This window comes from Tympanuchus pallidicinctus, unplaced genomic scaffold (assembly GCF_026119805.1).
Source record: "Tympanuchus pallidicinctus isolate F22 unplaced genomic scaffold, pur_lepc_1.0 scaffold1, whole genome shotgun sequence".
Taxonomy (NCBI): Eukaryota; Metazoa; Chordata; class Aves; order Galliformes; family Phasianidae; genus Tympanuchus; species Tympanuchus pallidicinctus.
In genome coordinates, this window is record NW_026294618.1 from 77,685,007 (window position 1) to 77,709,891 (window position 24,885).

A 24,885-nucleotide genomic window follows, 5' to 3' on the forward strand; every position below is an offset into this window, starting at 1 on the left:
ATTTAATGTACTTACTGCCAGACATCAAGTACAAGCCATTAGGATCGACAGCTAAACTTGTAACTGCATCTAAGTGAGCTACCATGGAGTGGATCAGTTTCCCTTTGAAAGAAAATAATTCAAGTTACTTTCTGTAATTCACTGTAAACTGCGTTCACTTTTTAAACCTCACCACAGCCCATTTAATAAGTATATTATCTTGTCCCATGATTGAATCAGCAAAAATTGTAGGAAACCCCACTCTTTTAATTTTTACATGCTCAGTAATGCTGCAGAACCAATACCATCAACTTTGTTCCTTTGCTTTTTGTGTGCAAATCCATCCTGATGCTGCAATCACCGTGCACATGAAATATCTATCCTCTAAGGGACTTAAGTGAGTTGAGCAGTAAGACCTTGACTGAGAAGGAGGACATGGGCTGAGTACTCTGATAAGCAATGAATCTAATTAAATAAGAATACAGAATGATTTTAATCAACTCAGAGAGAAGTGATGTTCTAGAACAGCTTATTAATATTAATGATTTGGTGTGAAATACACAAAATCATGGCTCAGATGTATTTTTTTGGTTGCAGAAAATAATAAAGAAAAAACTGAAAAGCTCAGTGTTTCCTCTACGATACATTATGGCATTATATCATCAAACAAATAATCAATTTTCAGCTTTCATCTCAGTTTCCATTGGGTGCTTTTTATTTAACACATGTGAAGAACAGCTAGCATAAAATCAACTAGAATGTCGAAAGATCTCAGTTTAACTTTTAGGTCTGTGTGATCTGGAAGCAGAGAAGTCACAAGCTGAAGAAAATCAACATTTACAATCAGAATGACAGTTCAATGCTACCACTCCTACAAAAATTTCCTTTATGTAATTTATAATTATACAGCTTAGTACAACTCTCACTACAGATTTGAAAAAGTATTCTAATTGTCTACTGTTTCTGCAGAAAAGAGAGATGGAGAAATAGAGTGTAATAAACTGAGAATTATGCCCTGCAAGGAATCTGCTACCTCCAAATCATTAAGTGGAAGTCTTAGAAGCAGTAAAATGGTGCCTAGGCTCCCTGCCCTCATATCAGAGCTCTAGACAAGCACTATGAACATAAGGACATGAAAATTAAGAATTTGCCTTATTGATAACCACTAAGTTTAAAGCATTTTAATAGAACTAACAGAGTGAGTGATGAAGGTTCCTTATCATTATCCCAATAAACTTTTAAGTAGACTGGCAATCTGGGGGCTCAGGCAGTGAAAAAAAGATTTTTGTTTCAGAGGACATCCAGTTCTTAACATTCTTCAGCATTGTGCGCATAACATTAATCATAATTCTACTTGCATTTTATGTCATACAGCTAAATACTATGACTAGGTCCTGCTGAAAAGATACAGATGCATACCTGTATTGTTGTCATAGAATTTGATGTGCCTGTCTTCATGAGCAGTGATACTAATTGGAAGAGTCGGATGGCTGATGACTCTGTTTATCTGACAGGAAGTACTGACCGCTGAGGAAAACAAAGCAAAACATATTGACAGGTGTAAATTGCTAAGGTCTTTGAAAAACTGCAATTAAAAAATGCATATGTAATCAATTTTATATGCAATGTAATTTTTGGTAAGAATAAGTATTCAAAAACTAAGTGAAAATACTATTTTTGCATTTCCTCACCTCCGCACTGCTCCTCTTTGTCAAGTCAAATTTTCATTGTAACATACAGGCAGACAAGAAAGTTAACAATGTAGTAAGAATGTTTAAAAGTAAAGAGGATTCCTCACCACCACAGAACAAAAGGCATGTACTATCACTAGATACTAGGCTATTCATATGACAGGCACATTCTCAGCATTCAAGAATCCTGAAATATCACTATTTTATATTTATATAAATAGACATGCACGTGTGCAGCAAGTAGAAAATTACACAAAAGATATTTTGGTGGGTTATTTTTTTTTTTAATAGAAACCTAGACATTGACTTGCCAAGCACAGTGAGACTGCAGGAGTCCCTAAGCGGTGACGGTAAGCCATTTCAGATCACTCATCTACTATTGCCTAGTTCTTGTATTATTTATTTAATACAGCTAACTTTTAGAGCACAGTTACGTAAGTAAAAATACTAAACAGAGACTACTAGATGTCGGTGAGCTTCTTTTTTTTTTTTTTTTCAAAAAGAAGAATATTTTTGTACAGTTGTTTTTTTGGGGTTTCTTTTTACTACAGTGAGGAGAATCCTGCACAATAAAGTAATAATATGAAGAAGGAAGGCGGGATTTTCTGTTCATTCTTAAAAAATGTCAAATTTGTTAAACTTCATGAAAAGAGACGAGCAAAACTGGTAAGAAGGGCATGCTCCCTTTTAAAAGTATAATCATACAGTAGCATTCACTAGCATAAAAGTTTCAGCTGAAAAAAAAAATAAAAATCAAAGTTTTAAAAAAAGACTGAACATTTTTATAGTTCTCAGGTTACCATTTTGACCCAAACACAAATCCTTGTGCTTTAGCTGCTTCTGGCCCCTCTCCTAGAGATGGGAACACTGCCATGATCCAAAGCATTATGAAGGAGCTTGTGAGCTCTGCTCATCTTCAGTGAAAACTTCAAACAAAGCCTGATTGAAAATGAGCCAATACCGCTTACGAAAAACATAGAACTTGTCCCACACATTCACAGATTTTTCATGAATTCCACCTGAGATTTGTATGATACTATCTCTGACTTGCAATTTTGGACTAAAGAGAAAATGGAAAAACCTGATTAAAAAAATCTCAGGAAATTTTGTTCTTTTCCTTCTGCCACTGCTCCTTGAAGAATAAGTTACAGTCTCTGCAGTTCTTCTACCTTTTTTCAAAGCTATGTTTGCTCTTCTACTAAAAAGCTTCTTGCTTTAGTATAGTAATAACAACTTACTCCTACATCTTAAAACACTATGTTTAACATAATACATGATGCAAGTTACTAAGATACACCGTTTGCCTAATTGCTTGGAAACACTGAAAAGAATATTAACAGCATTTGAACTCAATCTAGCAATTTTTTTCTGTTTTGAATACATACCATTATCTACTCCAGACTCCAGGGTAAGAATCCGTTGCCGTGTCTCCATGTTAAAAATGCTAGTGTGTCCAGTGTTGAATGATGCTACCATGAGGCTTGGGTCACTGCTCACAAGATCTACTGAGGAAGGGATTCCCATTTCTAGAAAACAATGCAGAGAACATTTTCATAAGCAGCAGATTGTGTAAAAAAAATAGAAAAAGAACACCAAGCATTTTCATATTTAAAGTCTTATGATTATGAAATGTTACATTTTAAAAACTACATTATGACAATCCAAATAGATGGCCTGGAGTGATCACTACTTTAAACCTGCTTTTCTGGTATGTATTTCAACATTCTTTATTGAGATGCTCTATCTGGAATTGAGGTTGGACAGAAATCTAATTTGAAATGTGCTGGAAAGTAAGAACCTCGTGTGTTCCACCTGCCCTGCCCCTTTTCTTCCTTTAAATGCAAGAAAAAATTTCAGCCAAACCTTCAGTGAAGGGACATAAAATCAAAACAGGAAAATCATTTACATGACAGATGATTTTAAGCTGCTATTAAACTGGACAACTTCAGAGCTTAAAAAAAACCCCAAAGCTTTCCAAATGTAAATTTTACATGCTGAAACTATCAGCATGGAAAGTTACGTAAGTACATTAAAAATCTCACATTACATAACTTCTTCCATCCTGCCCATTACATATCAGATGACTTTACACAGTGGCTATCTGAACACTACAGGACAGAAAGCCAGAGCAGCAGAGGCTGAGTATGAGAAACATCCCTTAAAATTTCTGCCCTCAAATGTACTTTTCCCTACCAACTAAATAAAAGAACAACACCATTTTCAACAGGTGTCATAAGCAGGAGGAGGAAGAGGTAAAATCATAGAATGGTTTGGGTTGAGAGGGACTTTAAAGACCATCCAGTTCCAATCTCTCTCCAAGGGGCAGGGACACCTGCTAATAGATCAAGTCGTCCAGGGCCCCAGCCAGCCTGGCCTTGAACACTTTCAGGGATGGGACATCCATAGCTTCTCTATGAGAAGCCTCGCAGAGAAGCCTCACCGCTCCCACAGTTAATAATTTCTTTCTGATGCCTAACCTATATCTATACTCTTTGTCCCAGCTCTACACTTCCTGACAAACAGATCCTCTCTCCAGCTTTCTTGTAGGCCCCCTTTAGGAAATGGCTGCTATAAGGCCTCCCCCCAAAGCCTTCTCTTCTTCAGGCTGAATAACCCTGACTATTTCAGCCTGTCTTCCTAGAAAAGTTGCTCCACAGCCCTATGATCATCCTTGTAGATGATCCAACTGATCCATGTCCTTCTCAATGCTGGGGGCCACAGAGCTGAATGTAGAACTGTGAGTGGAATCTCACAGGAGCAGAGCGGAGAGGGACAATCACCTCCCCCATCCTGCTGGTCCTCTTTTGATGCAGCCCAGGATACAGTTGGCCTTCTGGGTAGCCAGGTGAAGCACCTTGCACTTGGCCTTGTTGAACTTCATGAAGTTCATACAGGCCTTCCTCTCAAGTCTGTCCAGGTCTCTCCAAACGCATCCCAAATAACCTGCAACACCTAGTTTTCAGATATGTGTGACTGTCCCCCTGTGTGTAGGTATCAATATTGGCTGGTGTCAGAATCCAAAATTCACTACTCTTCTAAGCAATCATAACAGTATAAATCCAAGAAACAAACAAGAAAGATATCTACTCAGTAGCCAAGATTATGGTGGTCTGAACAGTTATGCTAATGAACTTAAAATTCCGTACCTTGATTATCATTAAATACATTGAGAGCTGGAGCAACTTCTGTAGCTTTCCACAAACGTACAGTGCCGTCTGCAGAACAGGACAGCAAACGCTGGTGTGTGCCACTGTAAACCAGACCCCACACTGCATCAGTATGGCCTACAAAAGCACCTCTTAGAACAGAAGGATCTGTGAACAAAAGACAAACAAACCACATTTCAAAACAAAAACTGAATTAAGTGAATAGTTTTATCTTGCTCTGTGCTTATGGAGTAGCCTTAACAAGCTAGTCCGTAAAAAAAACAAAACAAAAACAGCCAAGCTGGTCTTATCAGTGCAACAGTGTAAATTATTCTATTATTCTTTAATTTCATCAGCACAAGTGGCATTCAGTTTCCCAGTTTATAATTAATTCCCAGTTTGTAAAAAAACTTAATAATAAAGTTTCAGCAGAAGAAATGGTATTAAAGATAATAAAACAGATTTTGATTTTAAAATAAAACTCACTCTCAAAGAGCCACTAATGGTATATGTCAGTCTTTTTTCATAAGACAGCCTTGAAGCCAATTGTATCTGATGCTATGAGATGTGAAGAACATTTAAAACAGACGCAAGGCTGAGGCCTGTTTATAGCTCATAAACATTACTGAAATATGCAATTTTATCAGTTTGAATATAATATTAACAGCTTTGGTCTCAGACTCTACAACCTCTTTATCTCAACAGCATAGATTTGTCAAAGAATGTTTATATATACATTTCCTGTCCTTGTTAGTATCAGGTTTAGTCCTGTACTTTTTCAACCTAGCTGTTTGCCAGAACTGTAATGAGATCAAGGCTCTTTTTAAGAAGTTGAAAAATTCCATCTTCTCATCAATCAACATCAATATTAAAACAAAAATTTATTTTAACTGGAGCAAATGTTCAATTTTCTCTTAATTTTTCCAAGAAATACTACCTACAAATTATACTATTTTAGCTACATAACATTAATGTCACTAAATGTATCCTTTTGTTGGTATCTGACAACTATGTACCATAAGAGTCGTAGGGGTCGATGTTTGGATTTGTTGTATTCCAGCCATGGATGAGGCCATCAGTTCCCCCACTATAACACTGCTCACCATTACTGCTCATCACCACACAAAGCACTGGTCCACTGGAAGAAACCACATTCCCAAAAGTTAACTATTAACATTTTCATTAAATGATAAAAACTGTCAAATGATTCTTCAAATTTTCCTGTTAAATACAATTAATTCATTGCATTGGCTGCAATGAAAATTCTGCATTCTCAGATCATAGGCTACATTACTTCCTAAATAGCATCTCAGCAATATTTGGTAATTTAACTACAGTCAGAACAATTTAGACATTTCACATTTTGAAGATGATAAGTTTTATTATTTTCATTTTTATCTCATTTTTTCATTTTTTCCCCTTTTTAAAAATCGAAAATTTTTCCATGAAAACCATTCAGTAGATTTTAATTCATTGGACATAGCTTCATTCTACATATACACATATCTGGCAAAAAGGCAAGAGCTGTAACGAATGGAATACCTAGTTGAATGTGAACTGCATAATTTGTAGCCATTTAAAAATGGTAGTGTACCCAGCGCCAGACAAAAACAGATGAAAATAAGTAGGCATTTTAAATAAAATGGGAATAAAAGCACTGCATGGAACCATTAGGTGACATAGCGCTTTAAAATTGCTTTAAAAATTTTTGTGTCTGTTTAAAGATCTTGTGTTTCTCAAATAAGACAGCGTTCTTATCAAATACTCACCTGTGTGCTCTGAAGGTATATATTGGCTCTACATCAAGAGAAGCACTCCTAAATGAAGTACAAGGAAATGTTAACACACAGATGACCTTACATTATGCTTTACAAAAAATGTGCCAGAATTAATAAGTTCTTAAAAATCACCGCTACCACTTTTGAAATCTCTGCTACAAAAAATCATGTCAAAATAAGAAATTGTATATCTAGTAATTCTTTCCATTCTTTCAAAATACAATAGGATTTTCCCTTGCTTGTCTGATTTAACATCTTTATTAATGACATCGATGAGGGAATTGAGTGCACCCTCAGCAAGTTTGCTGACGACACCAAGCTGAGTGGTGCGGTTGATACGGTGGAAGGAAGGGATGCCATTCAGAGGGACCTCGACAGGCTTGAGGGCTGGGCTCGGGTGAACCTAATGAGGTTCAACACGGCAAAGTGCAAGGTTTTGCATTTGGGCCGGAAGAACCCCAGGCACCCGTACAGGCTGGGAGGAGTGGTCCTTGAGAGCAGCTCGGCAGAGAAGGACCTCGGGGTCCTGATGGACGAGAGACTGAACATGAGCCAGCAGTGCGCTCTGGCAGCTCGAAAGGCAAATGGGATCCTGGGCTCCATCAGGAGAGGGGTGGTCAGCAGGGAGAGGGAGGTAATTGTCCCTCTCTACTCGGCTCTTGTGAGGCCCCACCTGGAGTACTGTGTCCAGGTGTGGAGCCCCCAGTACAAGAAAGACATAGAGATCTTGGAAAGGGTCCAGAGGAGGGCGACTAAGATGATCAGGAGGCTGGAGCACCTCCCCTATGAGGACAGGCTGAGGGAATTGGGCTTGTTCAGCCTGGAGAAGAGAAGGCTGCGGGGTGACCTCATTGCAGCCTATCAATACCTGAAGGGAACCTACACCCAGGAGGGGAGTAAACTCTTCAGAAGGGCTGACAACAGCAGGACTAGGGGAAATGGATCCAAGTTGAAGGAGGAAAGATTTAGGTTGGATGTTAGGGGGAAGTTCTTCATAAGGAGAGTAGTTAGGCCCTGGAACAGGCTGCCCAGGGAGGTTGTGGATGCCCCGTCCTTGGACGTGTTCAAGGCCAGGTTGGATGGGGTCCTGGGCAACCCGATCTGAATGTGTATGTTTGGTGGCCCTGCTAGGCAGGGGGGTTGGAACTACATGATCCTTGAGGTCCCTTCCAACCCAGATGATTCTGTGATTCTGTGATTCTGTGTGATTTATAGACCTTCAAGGTGAGAAAGCTCAGGAAGTCTCACACACCAATCAAAGCAGCAGGTACATCAGTGGTTTGAAAGGAGTAGAGCGCTATCAGTATCAGATGGAATATTTCCTTGTTTCAAATCCCCGCCCAGGGAGGAGAGCTTGTAACACCTTGCTTTTATACCAAAGCTCTAACAGTTACAAATCACTTAAACTGCTGCTCAGGACTTCACAAGTCAGGTGTTGGGGTTTTATTTGCTTTTCTTTTTTTTTTTTTTTTAAAATACAGACTTCAGGACTACCACAGGCATTGTCCAGTCTTCATAAAAGGCATGATGCACACCCTTCACTATGTGAACCTTATTACAAATTTATTCGTTTCCTCACGTCCCTTGCAATACAAAGAAAACATTGTACACATAAGCCTAGCAACATTGCTGTCAATGTTTACATGTATATATATATACATGCACATGAGTATACATTTACTTTTTACATATGCGCATGTATGTTTATATATTTATATACAGATTCAAGCGCACCAGGAGGTTGCAGACAAATATTTTTACTAATAAATTAGTTTCCCATTTTAGTCTACGCACAAAATACGTACATTCAAAAAAAGAGAACAGTTTTTATTTTTGCATGCACAGATTTCTTCTCATACACTTTAAAAGTCTCCATAATTCTCTAAGAGTTTCTTTTTGTACCTAAAGGACAATTCCCATTGACTCCCAAGGACTACCAGATGAAGCCGTACCTACAATTTTATTTAGATAAATATAATGCTTTAAAGAAGTAAAGCAAAAAAAGATCTTACTTTTTTGCTGGGGCTGTTTTTTGTAAATTCCACATTTTTAATGTATGGTCCTCTGAAGCTGTTATTAGCACAGGCTCAACTGGGTGAAAAGCTAAACCTCTTATTCCGTCAAAGTGGCTTCTTAATGTGAATTTGGGGTTCCAAGTCTTTCTCAGTGCATCCGTATTGTTTCCTATCTAAAAATAATAATCAAAAAGGGACATTTGTAATTAGTCTGGAAAATACAAGGAAAGGATATCAGAGCTTTAGTTTGCCATTTTCAGAATTAACTAATTTTTCATAATAACTTGTTCTCGAGTAACAATCCACTTAAAGCTCATCAGACCACTCAAAATGAGTATGAAGATAGAGATACTCTGCAAAGGCAACAAGTCTAACTCTGCAGCAATGCATTCTGTGCAAATCTGAAGTCCACATGTCTACTAGGCTGCACAATTTCAAAGCACCTTTCTGATTAATACTGCTATAAATTTTGGTATTTGAAAGTTGACGTACCTATTGGCTCATTCATTAACACTGGGCTTGAATCAAGCAAACCGCTGTGCCTGAATATCTGAAGTATCACTGACATGTTATCTATCAAGTAAAGATCTAACAGAAATGGACAGCTGTCTAGCAGTGCAGAAAGGAAAACAATCTAACATATTTACTTTAGGCAATACAAGTTCTGTGATAATACATGACAAGATGATCTTGCCAGAAAACAATAAAAAAAAAGGCAAAAAAGTCTTGGCTACATACTAAGAATGTAACTGGCAAGCACTAAGATATTATATACACAGAGATAAGTACTTGGCAATGAATGCATTTTACATAGATCCAGTAAGAAAGCCTTAAAAAATAAACAGTTACTTCAACATTGTTCCTCTGAGCAGACTATGTAAAATGCCACATGGACTTCTATGACTTTGTCAACCAAGACTGCCACAGTTAAATTTGCCCTGCTATAATCACTGCAAACAATCCATTAGTAAAACATTGACATAAACAATCATGCTTAAGATACAAATAATTTCATTATATTGAAAGCTATGGATAATCTCAAATAATTAGATGTCATCAACTTCCATAAAGAAATAATTATCATGAGACACTTTGAAAATCTACATTTTATTCTAGAATGTGAACAAAAAATAGGTTGCTTTGTTTTTATTTTTAATGTTATTTTTGGATTTATTAACTAAGCTTCATTGAGGAGGATCTACAGATTTTAAACAAGTAAGGAGGCATAGCAAAAAGTGGGTTCAGTCTCATTGTATTTCTTAGTAATTATGTACTGTCTGTTCACTGAGACTGCTCAGTTTCTTTGCCAGTCTACTGAGCTCAGCTGGCTCAGTGAGGGAACAGACAAATACTGGAGCTGGTGCAAGGATGGGGCAGGACTGCAAAGTTAGCAGCACTGTCAGGTTTTCTGGAGATTAGCCAAGAAAGTCTCAGTAAAAAGGGTACAACACATACATAGTATCCACAGATAACTATAGCAGAATTTATCTGCCTGAAGATAAGCATCTAGTGCCTATTAAGGCAATGGAAGAAACTGAATCCGGCCTCTAGGTGCCATACCAGATACACAGGTCCTGTGTCTAATCCATAAACGCTTCAGATTGCCTAACAAGACCACGCCAGTACTGACAATAGCATTCACAGTTTGTTTCTCATTCAGAGGTGTTCTTTCAAAAGAGTGCAATACAGCTGTTGGAGTGGATCCGCAGGAGGGCCACAAAGATGATCAGAAGGCTGGTGCACCTCCCCTACAAGGACAGGCTGAGATACAAGGCTCATCAGCTTGGATAAGAGAAGACTCCAGAAGGGCCATATAGCTGCCTTCCAATACAGGAAATGGCCCATCGGAAAGCTGAGGAGGGACTTTTGATAATGTCACGTAGCAACAGGATGAGGGGAAATGGTTTTAAACAGGAAGAGGGTAGATTTGGACGAGATACTAGGAAGAATTCTTTACTGTGAGTGTGGTGAGACACTGGAACAGGTTGCCCAGGGAGTTTGTGGATGTCCTCTCCCTGGTAGCATTCAAGACCAGGCTGGACGGAACTTTGAGGAACCCGGTCTACAGGGAAGCGTCTCTGCCTGTACTAGCAGGGAGGTTGGAACTAGATGATCTTAAACTTAAAGGTGCCTTCCAACCCAAACCACTCTGTGACTCTATAATTAGCTTATATATTGTGAAGTAGACTGGGGACAGTTTCACTCAGGAGATCAGCAGCAGAGGTGGAGACAGATCCTAGTCCTGATGTGCTGTCTGTATGGCCACCCCATCATCACTCCCTCTTCATTCACTTCCAAGAGCTCCAAGAAGGTCAGTTACTAACAGGACAGCTGGCCTCCTTGTCTCTCTTCCCACTAAAATACAACAGTGAGGTAGCCTGAGATTTAAAAAGCACAGTTGATAGGGAGGAGAGAGGAGGAGTCCACTCCATAATTACCACCTGACTTGGTTTTGCTTTTAATTGTTATGTCTGTGTCTAACTACACAATGCATACAACTTGAACATGCCAGAAATAGCTGTGGTTTGCAGATAGGATTACAAATATGTCTGATGCAGAAAGTTGAAGGCAAACAAGCAAGAACCTGCTGCAAAGCCTAAAACCTCCAGTTTACTACACAATGTGTTATCAGTATATTAAATGTAGTAATTCTGTAGTTTAGATGCTCTTACATAGAACTCATTCTGTTATGAAGTTATGCAACAAAGAAATATTTTCTCATTTAAGTAATATATTAAAATAATCTACTACTAATTGAAAGCCATTCTTTTATTTAAAGCCAGTCAAAGCAGTGTTTGAAAAACCTAAACAATAAAATGAAGTGGGGTACTACTGCTATGTTTTGAAAGAAAATAATCAAGTAAACACAACACTGAGAAAACAGAGTCTGAAAAGAGGAAACTGCAGCTCTTGAGAGAAAAATACATTTAAAGACTGATTCACACAAAACATTTAAACTTCACTGCCTGTGTAATATAGAAGTGACTCTATAAAACCTACTACATTTCTAGTAATTCTACTAAATCCTACCTCATTCTCAATTGGCATCTGACAGAAGATGAGAAGTGATCCAAAATAAAAGCAGATTATATTATTTGTAAGCTATGCTTCCAAGGAAAATCAAAAGGGAAAACTAATCATTCATTTTGCTTCAATAAAGCAACAAGAGCGAAGAGCTTTGCAAACATTTTTTTTTTTCAACTGTCAACACTGGAAAAGATAAGGGGTGAGGTAAGCATGACTATGAATTCCTGATAACTGGACCTCGCATAGGATTTAACAAGTGAACAAATAGAAATAAATACACCCAGTCAGGCATGATAGGATGCAATAGATAAAGAAATGCTAGATTCCATAAACAAAAGCTCTTAACTCAAGATGTAGAAACAAGTTATATGCACACTTGATCAATGAAGTCAACATTATGCTTCCATGCATATCACATCTTCTGAATATATAAAATCAGAATCTAATTAAGTTTAACTGGGAAAAAAATGAAATTTGTACATCAATTTGCTATATTTTTGGAGAGAAAGTTAGGAAAGGTTAACAAAAAAACTGAGTGCAGATTAGGAGATGATGTGAGACACTGAATCTTATTTCATTGAAGCTCTGATGATTCCTGAAGAGTCGTGCTCAGAAACCTGCATATCTCTACAGCATCACTGCAAAAATGTGTGTAAACTTAATAATATTAAGTATGTAATGCATGTAAAAAAGGGCTTGCATGGCAAGAATGAAATCTGCTGCATACGAGACAAAGATATTTCAAAGGAAAATTTGTGACATCCTTTGGCAGCATAATTTTAACAGGAAAAGGTTTGCTGCAGAATCTACACACATATAACTTGCATATGCCTTCATCAAGTAGAGGCAAGAAGACATTGAGCTCCCTTTAACAACCACTTACATCATAAGCCAGCGAATCTGCCTCATTGGCCACTGTGAGGCCAGCCAGCTCTCCAAGACCCAGCTCATTTTCAAGGGTTTCATCTGTTCCCATAATGAAAGATTTCCCTGAAGAAGGAGGGAATGTTAAAGCTTCCACTGCAAGAAAAAAAACAAACAAAAAAAACAACAAACACAAAACAAACCCTGAAACACAAGCATATGCAATGCTGATTTATAAAAGTATATTTTCTACTTTCAAAATACTAAGTAGCTGAGTGCAAAAAAATGTAAGAGGATCACTGTACGTACCAATAAATTGCATCCTCTGAACATAAACTTCAGAAAGACTATGCTACCATTCACCCTTATGTAATGCAAAAGTAACACAGAATGAACAAACACTATGGTTTACAGTGAACAGTCTGATTCATTCAGGCTGCTTCCCCCTTGTCTGAAGGCACTGGGTACAGACGCTATTCAATTCCTCTCCAGACCATTCAGCATAACTAACTCAATCTTCCTGATCTTTCCATTCCACTCCATACTTCTAAGAAGTATCCTGTTTGCTTTCTATGACCTTTGAAAAAAATAAAAGCCCTTCAGCTCTGCTGTTTGATTAAGTCTCTTAGGTATTACCTTTTAATTACAAGCACCTCTTCATCACCCTTAAGTCTAAACTTTTGTTGTCTTCATTCTCTCTACAGTGTTATACTCCACTCAGTACCCAATGCATACAGAATGTCAAATTTGGAAAGCCACTAGAATTTAAAAAAAAACAAACAAGTATATGCCAAAAATATCAATAGGCCTCCAATTTACAAACAAATATGCAACTAGTAGCTTGCAACACCAAATTCAGACTAATAACAGTCAACTGTCCTCTTTTGTTTTCATCACACCCTGAGTCTCTGAATTAAAAACACAATCCTGAAAGGAAATGAGAATAGAGTTTTACTAATATGGCTCTCAGTACATGTAAGGAAAGTTAGAAAGGAAACATTCAACAAAAAATTCTTACACTTCTCCAAGTGTTGCTAAGTTACCCTCTTCTTTCATAAAGAAAATCACAAAGCATGTAGGAAATAGAACTACTGAGATCTTCAGTAACTATGCCATACACCAGAGCTCTTTATGCATCTTAATTATAATTTGGACAACTTACATTTTCACACTCACTGTAAGACTGCAAAGCCAACACTGTGTCTTTCTCATTTGTCTAAATACATATTTGCCATCTAAATAAATAGCATGATATGATCTTTTACAAGTTTATATATCCTGATATATTAATGGTGTGTATTGCAGCAGTTCAAATGTTGATTCAAATACTTGATTTAGCAACTTACAGAAGCAATATTAATAAAGGAAATCACATGCGATCCTGCAAAGATGAATGGCTTTCCAACAAGCAAGTAACTTAAGGACCTCATGTTACAAGCCACCAAATGCCAAGTAAGTTTTTCCACCACGTTGAAAATATTCAACCAGAGTTTTACTTAGGTTGGTGCCTTTACCTTCCTAATAACTGGAGGAGAAGGACTGCATTACTGCATTTAGACAGAACTCATAATACTGCATCAGTATTTGTGAAGTGCTTGGAACATCCTGGAGGATACTCTTTAAGCAAAAGTAACTATAAACATCTACCCTTCACAAAAGTGTACGCACGTTTTTAATATTTACCTTCATCTGTCCTGTTTATCTCATGTTCAATCAGCCTTGAGCTACTGGGTCTAGAAGAAGGTGCAACAGATGGCTGTAATGAAGGGAGATCATCAACATCTCTCAAGTTTGCAAGCATATCTTGCAGCTTTGACCTGTTGGGCCCTAACCAGAAAACAAACAAACAAACAAAAGATAGTTTATGGATAATTTGTAACAGCATTACTTATTATAATATCAGATACAGCGTAGCAGCACATGCAACAAAGAATCCCACCTTGCATTAAAATGTTATGACACACACAAGAAAAATGAGCACCTATTTGCAGTAATATCGAATTATCCAGCGTGAAATGAATTTATTGAAAAGAAAGTGGTAGAAGCAACCAAGAATTGTGAATGCACAACTTTCCCCACATTTATACATTCACACTGCCAACTGCATGGAATGATGAAGAATGCCTCCAACTGAATCACAGCAACAGTGATTATATTATTTACTTTTCGAAAACAATTGATAGCATTTGTGAATATTTCAGTATTTGTGCATCAGGTTCTTTGTGCAGCATATTCTTATCATAAGATGATCATTTTCAATTTGTTTGTGCAGTAGTGTAGGACTGTGGAACTATATCATCTAAAGGAATATAACTACATTAAAATATAAATACAACCGGATTCATTGGCCTACTTCCTGAAGCTGTATATGGTGAAGAGCCATGCCCTTCTTGACACTTACCTGTGCTTTGCTCCATCATTTTCCCACATCCCTGTTTTGACTGTTTTATATAGGATTGAGGTTGAAACATATCTTCGGCAGTTTTTCCTGTTGTAAGTTTAATTAAGAATGGGAAAATGTCTTACCCATAGCATTATGTTTTTTTCCTAGACCAGTAACAATACAGCTATTTTCAAGCAGCTTTAACACAGAAGTGTACTTTAATATATTTATGCTTTTATTACTCCACAGGAGCGTTTACTACAGCCTTGCAAAATCATAGGTTTACTAATGTAATTGCAAACGCCACTTTGTCCACCCTAACCATAATGATAGTTAATTGACTAAATTGTGCTTAACTCATTAGTCACAAAGACATTATTTGATTGAGGTAACAGTAAGCAGGATTTTGCAAGATTGCTTTACTACAGTATTTGATCTACAATACAACAATATTATACTTGGTAGTAGTTCATCATCTAAACATGTTTTGTGATGAAGCTATAGTAACAAGATTTTTTTAGTTTTGTTTTGTTTCATAATTTAATGTCAAGATATTTAGTCCCTTCTTCTTCCCCACACTTCCTTCCGTGCATTCTTCACCACGTTTTTCTGCATTGATGCCTATCTACCTATGGCTTGCCCATAGTCTCCCAAGATCAAAGCAATTAAATCAATCCAAAAGATACTATAAATGTACTGAGTAGTTTTCTTTATGAAGGAACACTGGTTGACCAAGCACTGCCATACATCAGAAATTTTTTTCATAAACATACAGAACAATTTTCAGTAATATCTACATCTATATGTAGTTAAATTTCAGTTTTGCTACCAAAAAGAAATAGTATTTAATAGTTGTTAAAGAAAATAACTTCAATTATTTCAGGAAATCACTTATGCTAGCTTAACCCTACAACTAGCCACCCTGACATAATAGAACACATCTGTGTATTTTAAAAACAACAGACAAGTTAAAAATACCAATTTTACTGAAAATCTTAACCACAAGGAAATTTTAAATCAATTTTATGAATCACAAGCACTTTGGTTGTTCAACTCAACTACTTACTGAGTTGCAAATTCCAGTAACTTAAATGATTCCAAAGATGACAAAAATATCTGAGAAATTTGAAGATTAACTTTAAAAAGTTTATTCTGTGTATTTGATTAAGATTGATCTATTTCAGCAACATAACCAACTGCAGAGCAAAAAGTAGCTCATCACATCAATACAAAATCTAACACCAATCAGCCTCGAACAGTGATATGAGGATCTGACACCTTTTGTATCGTTGTGCATATCTTCTTGGAAGTGAAAGTATCACTGGAATTAATAAGCATCTTTCCACAAAGAGAGAAACCACTCTCATTTCTTACTGGACTACATGCAGTGCTACTAATTTACATCATTTGCACATGAATTCTCAGTATGGTTAGATTTTTGAAATAAAGCTACAAATACAAAAAAAAAATATTTTAAACACTTCATTGAGATCAAAATGTTTCAACTCTTAGTTCAGAAAAACATTGCTTTACAAAACGGATTTGCATTTCAAGAAAGGAAACCAAATAATTATAATACAGGGCTAGAAACTGTATTTCAGATACTGATCACAGTTTTTTGTTTGGATAAAAGAATCCAACGTTTTTAAATATTAGTCCAACAAAAGCAAGTCAATAAATCCCATGATTTACAAATAAATGGATGGTTAGAATTGCTTCCTATTTCGAGCCCTGCAGAACAAATTATGATGACAGCATGACTTTCATGTCGTGAATGTTAAGTATAAACAGGGGTAGAAATTAACCTGTTTTTTCCTCTGTCATCTAACACGATACTCCAGACAGTTCTATATGGCTGTTCAATTTGCATACTAGACTTCAATTCTCCCTGTGAAACTGGAATGTTTTCAGCTAAGAAAGGGTTATGAAATTTTCTATATTGAAGTGTGAAGTACTAAAACAATGCATTTTATAATTTACATTTCTGCAAGAATTTTTAATTAATCCAGCGCCCGTTTGGAAGAAACTATCTAATCCAACTACTTATCAGTAACTTGATTGACTATCATTAATTTCAACCCCTGGGAACTGGTGAACAGGAAAGCAGTCAGGAGCAGCAAAGTAAGAGAGTAAGTAATTTTAGGAAAACATTGAGAGAGAGATAGAATTAAGGGTGTGAAAGATGTAGGATTTATGATTTTAAAGTGCAATGTTTTCCACTTACTCTTCACCCCCTTTTTCCCCTTGCGCTCCTTTTTGTATTGTTCCTTGAGTTTGGTTATTACTCCCTGGTCGACATTCCAGGCTTCAGGCATGAGACATTGGTCTTCCTTTTCTAAACAAAGTGAAACAAATGAAACATCCTTTTTCAGTCATGTCACCAAGTGATCTCCAACTGAAGGAGGTAACAGCTGGTATTGGTACTTGCCTTATTTCAAACAGACAGAAATAGTACCGAGCTCATGAAAGCTACGAAACTGCTACTCCCATTCCACTTTTATTTGCTCCGTTTTCTTTACAAGAAATTGAGATTTTAAAATTTCACATGTCTAATTTCCTTAACTAGATACACAGCTGTTCATAAAATGTAAGCAACATTTACTTTACAATACATCAGCTTTTCTTTCCCCCAAAGAAAGAACTATTATGCATGAAAAGAAGAGTTATGCTAAAGCTATGTTTGTCGTAACTTTACAACTCAGATTTTGTGTCACTGTGTTTCAAGTATTCATTTCATTGTCTCTGTGGTATGTTGTCATTTACACAAAGCAGCAGCCCATCTAAATTTTTGTGGAACATAGTAAACACATCACCAAGCACTGAATAAAAAGCCCTGAAGAACCTATGAAATTTCACCAACAGGAGACAGCCTGAGTTATTAGTCTTAGAAAAAGCTACAGAAACATTTCAATATATCTAATGAATAAAATTTTTTAAAAAAGACCTCTTTCAAATTGCTTTTTCTAGGGAATTATTTAGAAAAATAATTTCCTACAGACTGTCCCCAGATACTTCCTACATGTCTACAGGTTCTGTTCAACTTTACAAGCAGATCTTGAACTACTGTGCAAGTGCTATAACGTGCTTAATTTAAAAGTCAGCTGACTGCTCCTGAGAAGCTAAGGACACATTTTACAGATTACTGTAATTGACTGGCAATGTTTAGGATCAAAAATGAAGCAAGGACTTTCTATGTTGCTTCTATACACAGTATTGCTCAATACACAATATTGGTGCTTTATGCCATATTTTAACAGTTTCTTTTGCAAAATTAACACCAGTGATCCGTAAAGGCAGCTCCTTGAAGAAGCTTATTCTTACATGCCATTATTATGAGACACACAGACTATGAAATAAAAATAACTGAAAAACCCGAAGGGCTGTAACTCAAAGAAAATCCCCTACCATTTCTAGAGATTGAACTATTTCTGACAACAATTTATTTTTAATGTTAGACATTTGCTCATTTTTTTTTTACTCATCTGTCATCAATGAAAGTAAAAAGAAACTCAAGGTGTGAATCTGAGAACAAAAAAGCTCCTGTTGGCACACTAGCTTTTCAGTGACATAAGCAGTAGGTGCACTTTTCAAGCATAAGTGGATAGACAGATCTTCAACTTTGGAGAGAAGAAATATCAGAACAACTTCAAACAATTTATGATAAAAAAGGGCAACATCTCTAAATTTGCTTGGTGATCAGAATGCTGACTTTTGTATCTAAAAACATTGAGAGGTACTCTCTCAGCAAAGAGGCTACCTACTATTGAGCTAATAATTTGTAATCACTGTATTTGTAATAATATAGAAATTTGGAGTCCAACTACAAGCTCGTAACTTCACTGAAATACTGTATCTCAGAATTGTTAGCTCATGTGAGAGCCACTGCTGCCATGGTCGGTTTCCATCAATGTTTCAGTACCATTATAAAGATTAATTATCTCCCATTCATCTTCCACAGTTCCAATCTGTCTCCATTAATGTGTAAAACTTTACAGAGAAGCTTAAGGAGGAAACAACCACTCATAAAAACATTCAGTCAGTTCTCTTCCTCCTTCTCTTCCCTGTGCAGAGCATTTATGTGGAATAATTATTGCAAGATAAAGTGGATCCTGCCATTTTTGGCTGCAGGACATGAACTTCAAGAATATAGAGAACAGTTTGTGAAATTTCACTTGGTGACTGGGGGGCTTGAACTTACACACTTTTAATAACTTGTAACAGAAAATTTGAGAAACAGAATGAATCATTTTTTCCACATTGATAATATGTAATTGTATTCAACTAGTTCAGTTCTTTGAAATGCATTACTTTCCGTGTCAAAGTTGAAGACAGCAAAGAATGTTTGAAATTGTAAAATACATCTGTATCAGAGTCCCTCATTAGAAAGTGGCACTAGAAAAATCACAGAGATTCCACTCATGGAACTGAAGTTCTATTTGCCCTGTTACTAAAAAAAGAACAGACACACTGGAAGCAAAAACTTCCACAAACCCTCACATAAAAGCAGTATAAACAAAAATGAGAATATCATATCACAAGAATCTCAATCTGGCAATGAACATAACAATAACATACAAACATAACATACAAATATAAAAAAGGTCCTCCCATTATGACAGAGACCATAATCAACCAATCAGAACATACTCTTAGTGCATTTTCTTTCTCCTGATACATTCCATTACGTTTCCTTACCCCAGTCTGTTCCATCTCCTGAACTTCTCGATTCCCCATCACCTTCATCTGAGGTAACCAAAAAGTCAAATTCTTTCAAAGCTTCTTCTGTATCTCTGTCTTCACTACTGTCAGACAGCACTCTTTTCCTTACAATCTGAAATACGAGGAAGGAAAGAAAAAACTGAATTAAATAACATGATGTTTATATCTAGCAGTACTGTTTTCAACAAAATTGTAATACAGTACAATACAAAATTGTAAGAGGATGTTTAAGAAGCAGGAAGAAAGCACTAATAAACCTTAAATTAACATAAAGATTTCCTTCAAATTTCAAAGTAAAAATGAAAATCATCTGTACAATTACTTCGTGTAACCATCAATATTCAATCACTTGATAATGAATCTACATTGATGTATATGATTATCAGTCTTTTTAATACCAGAAAAGTACAAATCTTCTTTTGATAGAGATAAAAAAAAAAAAACAACAACCTAAATACACACAGAACAAAAAACCCCAACACAATGCCATAGGAAGAACATAAGCAAAGCCAAATTGTCTCAACTATTCTAAAAATAACCTAACTCACCTCAGAAATCACTCTACTAATTGGACCAAAAGCTTAGCCTAGAAAAATACCTAAGGAAAGTGCTAATTTGCTTAGGTTTGGCAAAAATCATTTCATCTGATATGTCTTTAGACATTTCAGATATTTATACACAGTACTTCCATGCTTAAACTGCATTTTCCTAATCTAATTCTAAAGCAAATTTGGTAATGGGAAAAAAAAAAATATACATGTTTTAACAAAAGACCTCACAGTATGCTTCTTGAAATAAATTTACTTTTCCTTCAATACTCAAAATGAACTAGCTGCCTTAAAGTTATTTGATTAACTGGCAAATTAAGAAATTTGAAATAAGTAGGGAAAAAAATATTTCTATAGAAAAAGAAAAATTACATTAATCATGTACTTTGACTTGGGACCTTGCTATAAGTCAGTGTGAAGATACTTCAGTACCTAGGGCAACATCCCATAGTTCATGAGGATGAATGGCTGTTTTCTCTGAATACGATGAACCAATTTCACAGCCTAGAACAAGACTAAACACTAGACTTAACACTCCTGGCAGATTTAGTGAACATAGTATGTTATACATTATATTACAGAGGTGTTTCAGACAGTAGTTCACAGGTCATCAATTACAAGATTCTCTTTAAAAATAACTTTATAACTGGTATTTTTAAGCAGTCATTCTTACAATTAATCATAAAAATGATCCATTGTATCCACCGTAAGTTATGTCTTCTTAAATTTTTGGATGCATAATCCAATGAATAAACATTCATTCCAAAAATAAGAGGATAAAATTGAGTATTATTTGCGTGTATCTATTTAGTGACTTTTGACCAAATGATGTTGCAAAGTATACACCACGAGGCAGGGAATCAGGCTTTGACTGAATACACAAACCAGTTTATTAACCACATTTTGGAATTTTTCCAGTTATACTTTTTCTTTCTTCAATAACTCACTTAAATCAAAAGTGGTATTTCAGTTCTGTACCCTACAAGCAGAAAATTCTACACGTCACTTTAAATATAAAATGCACTGAAAAAAAGTTAAAAAATAGTAATAATTTTAAAAAGATATCTGGTACTTTAAAAACTGCATCGAACATATATCTAAAGTACTAGTTGGTATGAAATAGCAGTTCAAAATATGTCACTGCAAACTTCCAGCAAGACAGATAGCGAAGTTTAACTTGAATGCATGAACTCCTCCTGTGCACACATGCTTGGACAGACCATCATAAAGATGCATTAATGATTTGCACGTGTACATACACAGTCATATACTTTGCATATAGGCATCTCATTAATCTCACTTTTTCTGTTCTTCGTAACTTTTTCAATTATTTTTTCCACTCACTGTTGCGGTATCAATGATTGTTTTCTCTCTTCCTTCAATATCCTCCTCATCTTCTTCATCACTGAAGTCTGCAGCTGCATTTTCAAGGAACTTGAAGGTCTCTAGCAGAGAGGCAGAGTCAGTCAATTCTGGCTTCCTAAACAACAACAACAACCACTATGAGTCAAAAGAAACCATTACAACATCACTTTTGCATTTACCAGTCTGTTCTATTTTATGATGTCTAACAACACATGAAATTAAAATAAGCCTACAGGGAAAAATGCACTATTTACAGAAAAAAACATTTGTGGCTTAAAAACCTAAATGTTATCCATAAATTCATCTTATTACAACCATTATTCTTTATCCAGCTGCAATTACCAGGCACTCCACAGTTTGGTTGTTTTTTTTTTTTTGTTGCTTTTTCCATTTTTAATTTTAGAAGCATTTTTAAGCACTCTCCAGCTGTTACACACCCCAAAGCTTTATCAATACTGATATATCAACACAGAAAGTTGCAGGAACCAAGGTATAAGTTACAGCTCCACTAAGCAGGTTGTCACATGCACCCCAGGGTACAGGAAAACTTTGCTGGTGCTCATTGATGTTCTCCATCTTGTGGGAAACAAACTCTAGATCTATCATCCATTAACTTTTGTGCTAAATTTGCCTTATAAAATGATGTAAGTGACTCTTCTGTAGATGTTAACACTAAACAAAAGAGGAAAGAATCAAAACTGGGTGAAATCATGGCTGCCAACACTGGCACAAACTCAAGGAGTGTCTCCAGAACAGGAGCTAAAAGAGTTGTCATATTAACAGCTGAAGAGGAAGAATTAAAAAAATAGAACTGTAACCATTAAATGAAATTCTAATAAATGCAAAATTAAAGCAATTCCAAAATTATTAAGGGGTATAATGTTTTCTACACAGAAGACGAACTTCTTTTTCAGAGATAAAGTGGTGAAAAAATACATTCAGTGTGAACTGTAGTAAAACCCTTTAAAGTACTTCTATGACTTTAAAATTACAAAGGAGACAAATTTTGCTGTTGTTTTCTTACCTTTAACCAGCAGTTGAAGTTGCATAGTTCATCACTACATGTACGTCATCTTGATTTTCACAACCACTGAAACCATAGAAGTCTCTCCCTCTCATTTAAGAATTATAGTTCTAAACTGTCTTGTACAGTCATCCCTTCTGACAGTAAGTGCCTTACTAACACTGTATTTTGCTTCTGCTACGACCCATTTAAAAAGGTTCAATCAACTAACAGTGCTATACAGTAAGGCCTTGTAAACTCCCTGTAGTGTAAACACCTGATTATCTGACCATCAGCCTTTTATTCCAGAGTTTCTTCATAACACTTAGCCAAGGCTTATTACAGGAAACATTCAAGGTCAAAAGCTCCGATGTGTAATATGGCGTGATAAACAAAACAATTCCTCCTTTATGCTGTCTCCACTCAATTATTTCTAGGCATACATGATAATCATTAGCAGAAGTGGCTTCTGTATAGCTCCAGTATGTCTGCATCTTCATCAGACAATTTGTCATCCTATTCTTTTACCCATCTGCATTGACTGAAAATACCTGTAACAACTTCACTTGCCACTATAAATTCCACTCACACAGAGTACAATATACAGTGATGTACTGCTGTGCATGTTCACGGTCACTGGTTTTACCAACTTTATTAATTCTTCTTTCCCTTATCTTAGATGAGAACTATCTCAAACATGCTTCCAATTTGCCTTGCTTCTTGTAGTATTTTGTCCCTGACAAACCTGAAAGCACTATGTAATGCTGTTCTTTTTCCTCAAGTAATCACTGCACGGGCACACTATAGTGCTTCAATCTGTATAATCTATAATACCTAATTTGTAGCAATAATACAGTTTCAAAGAAATCCTATAGGACTGTTATTTTACTGTTTCCAATGCACAAATGTAATGTGCTTCACTTTAAAAAGTTCTTGTTTTTTTAGGCATTTATGAGTCCTAGTTAACTTTTAGCGGACAAAAATGTCTAACTCTGATTGTTATTTCTTTCTGGTTTGGTTTTTTTTTGTTTTCCTGTGCATAAGGTGATGTGAAAATCTACTATGTAAAAACATAGCGTTATTGAGTAATAACTGCAGATATACCAGAGTACTGTATGAACTAACACCAATCATAGAAGAGAAAATTTTAAATGAGAGAAATTGTTTTTATGAGTCAAACATCCTTTGTAGTAATTCAAACACAAATTAGTTTCTGTACTCATTTAACCTTACAGTGAAGTTGACAGTGACCACCAAAAGAGATTTTATCTTTTTGTTAAGTAACTTGTCAGAATTCAACTATCATATCAATTTTTACATAGTTAAGTAGTCAGAATATACACTAAACTGCGTATTGCCATTTACAAATGGAAAAAAAGGCACCTTATGCACTGGAATACACAGCTAATCATACATTTCAAAACTTGTGTACAGTACTGAAGTGTACAAAGTCAGCACAGTACAAAAAATATTATTTGTGTTCAAGCACAACTTCCAATAAAGTGTTTGTAAGACAACAACAACAAAAGAAAACAGAAGTGGGAAAATATTTAAATTATTTAAAGGCTCCACAGAGAAAAGAAGCTTCAAGCTCATACAGTTTGACTGGCTATACTATACCCCTAATATATTTTAACAACCTAGTCAACAGTGACTCACGGTGACTCATCTATGATATCTTTCATTTTTTAGTAGTACCTAAACTTAAGGCATCATTTTAGATATTACCATCAACACAAACATCTACAAACACTCTAAAATACACAAGAGAAAATATCTGGACTTAACTAATTTGCCCTTTGATGACAATTTGAAGCTTGCCTGTTTCATTATTCTCCATTTGCTAAGCTGGTTTCTGTTATGGAGTCACTCACAAAGCAACAGAAAAAAAGTGGCAAAAATATATTCTGAGACACAACAGTACCATAAATTACTTTAAATTCCTTTCTAGAAAAATGATCACAACTCAACACTTCCAGAATTCTTGCAGTCCATAATACTTGGAAAAAAAACAACCAACCAAAAACATTCAATGGGTGAAAATAACAGTACAGCAGATCGAAGAGCAGGGACCAGCAGGGAACTGTCCCATTATACAGGCATTAGCGAGGCAACACAATGGCAAGATCCAGGAAACGCTGCAAATACAGGGAAACTGAAAGAACAAAAGCGACTTGGAGAGCACTATTCCTCTTTACTAGAATGCTCCAAATCAAAACATAAGTAGGGAAGAATGTCACTTTCGAAGTGATGCTTTTTCCTTCTTCCTTAGTCTCACTGTCTAAAAGAACGCTGCTGGAGAAGAACAAGTCTTCTTGGATGTTTCATCTCAGCTGGCTTACCACTTCCTAACCAGATCTAAAACTC

The 24,885-nt window shown here is 36.0% G+C and overlaps 1 protein-coding gene across 2 annotated transcripts in view; it reads right to left on the reverse strand.

Annotated features, from left to right (window-relative positions):
- The window catches only part of STRN (striatin), a 64,589-nt gene that overhangs the window by 8,630 nt on the left and 31,074 nt on the right, over positions 1 to 24,885 (reverse strand). Inside the window, exons 6-18 of one of the 2 annotated variants that reach the window (XM_052699426.1) lie at positions 21,495 to 21,630; positions 19,579 to 19,714; positions 17,108 to 17,218; positions 14,902 to 14,988; positions 14,184 to 14,327; positions 12,520 to 12,656; positions 8,607 to 8,782; positions 6,586 to 6,633; positions 5,833 to 5,954; positions 4,817 to 4,984; positions 3,056 to 3,196; positions 1,399 to 1,506; positions 16 to 102 (exon numbers count right to left, since the gene is read on the reverse strand). In XM_052699426.1, the coding sequence (XP_052555386.1) occupies positions 16 to 102; positions 1,399 to 1,506; positions 3,056 to 3,196; positions 4,817 to 4,984; positions 5,833 to 5,954; positions 6,586 to 6,633; positions 8,607 to 8,782; positions 12,520 to 12,656; positions 14,184 to 14,327; positions 14,902 to 14,988; positions 17,108 to 17,218; positions 19,579 to 19,714; positions 21,495 to 21,630 (1,601 nt within the window). The remainder of the gene's footprint in view (positions 1 to 15; positions 103 to 1,398; positions 1,507 to 3,055; positions 3,197 to 4,816; positions 4,985 to 5,832; positions 5,955 to 6,585; positions 6,634 to 8,606; positions 8,783 to 12,519; positions 12,657 to 14,183; positions 14,328 to 14,901; positions 14,989 to 17,107; positions 17,219 to 19,578; positions 19,715 to 21,494; positions 21,631 to 24,885) is intronic. The other variant, XM_052699500.1, reaches the window with a different exon arrangement.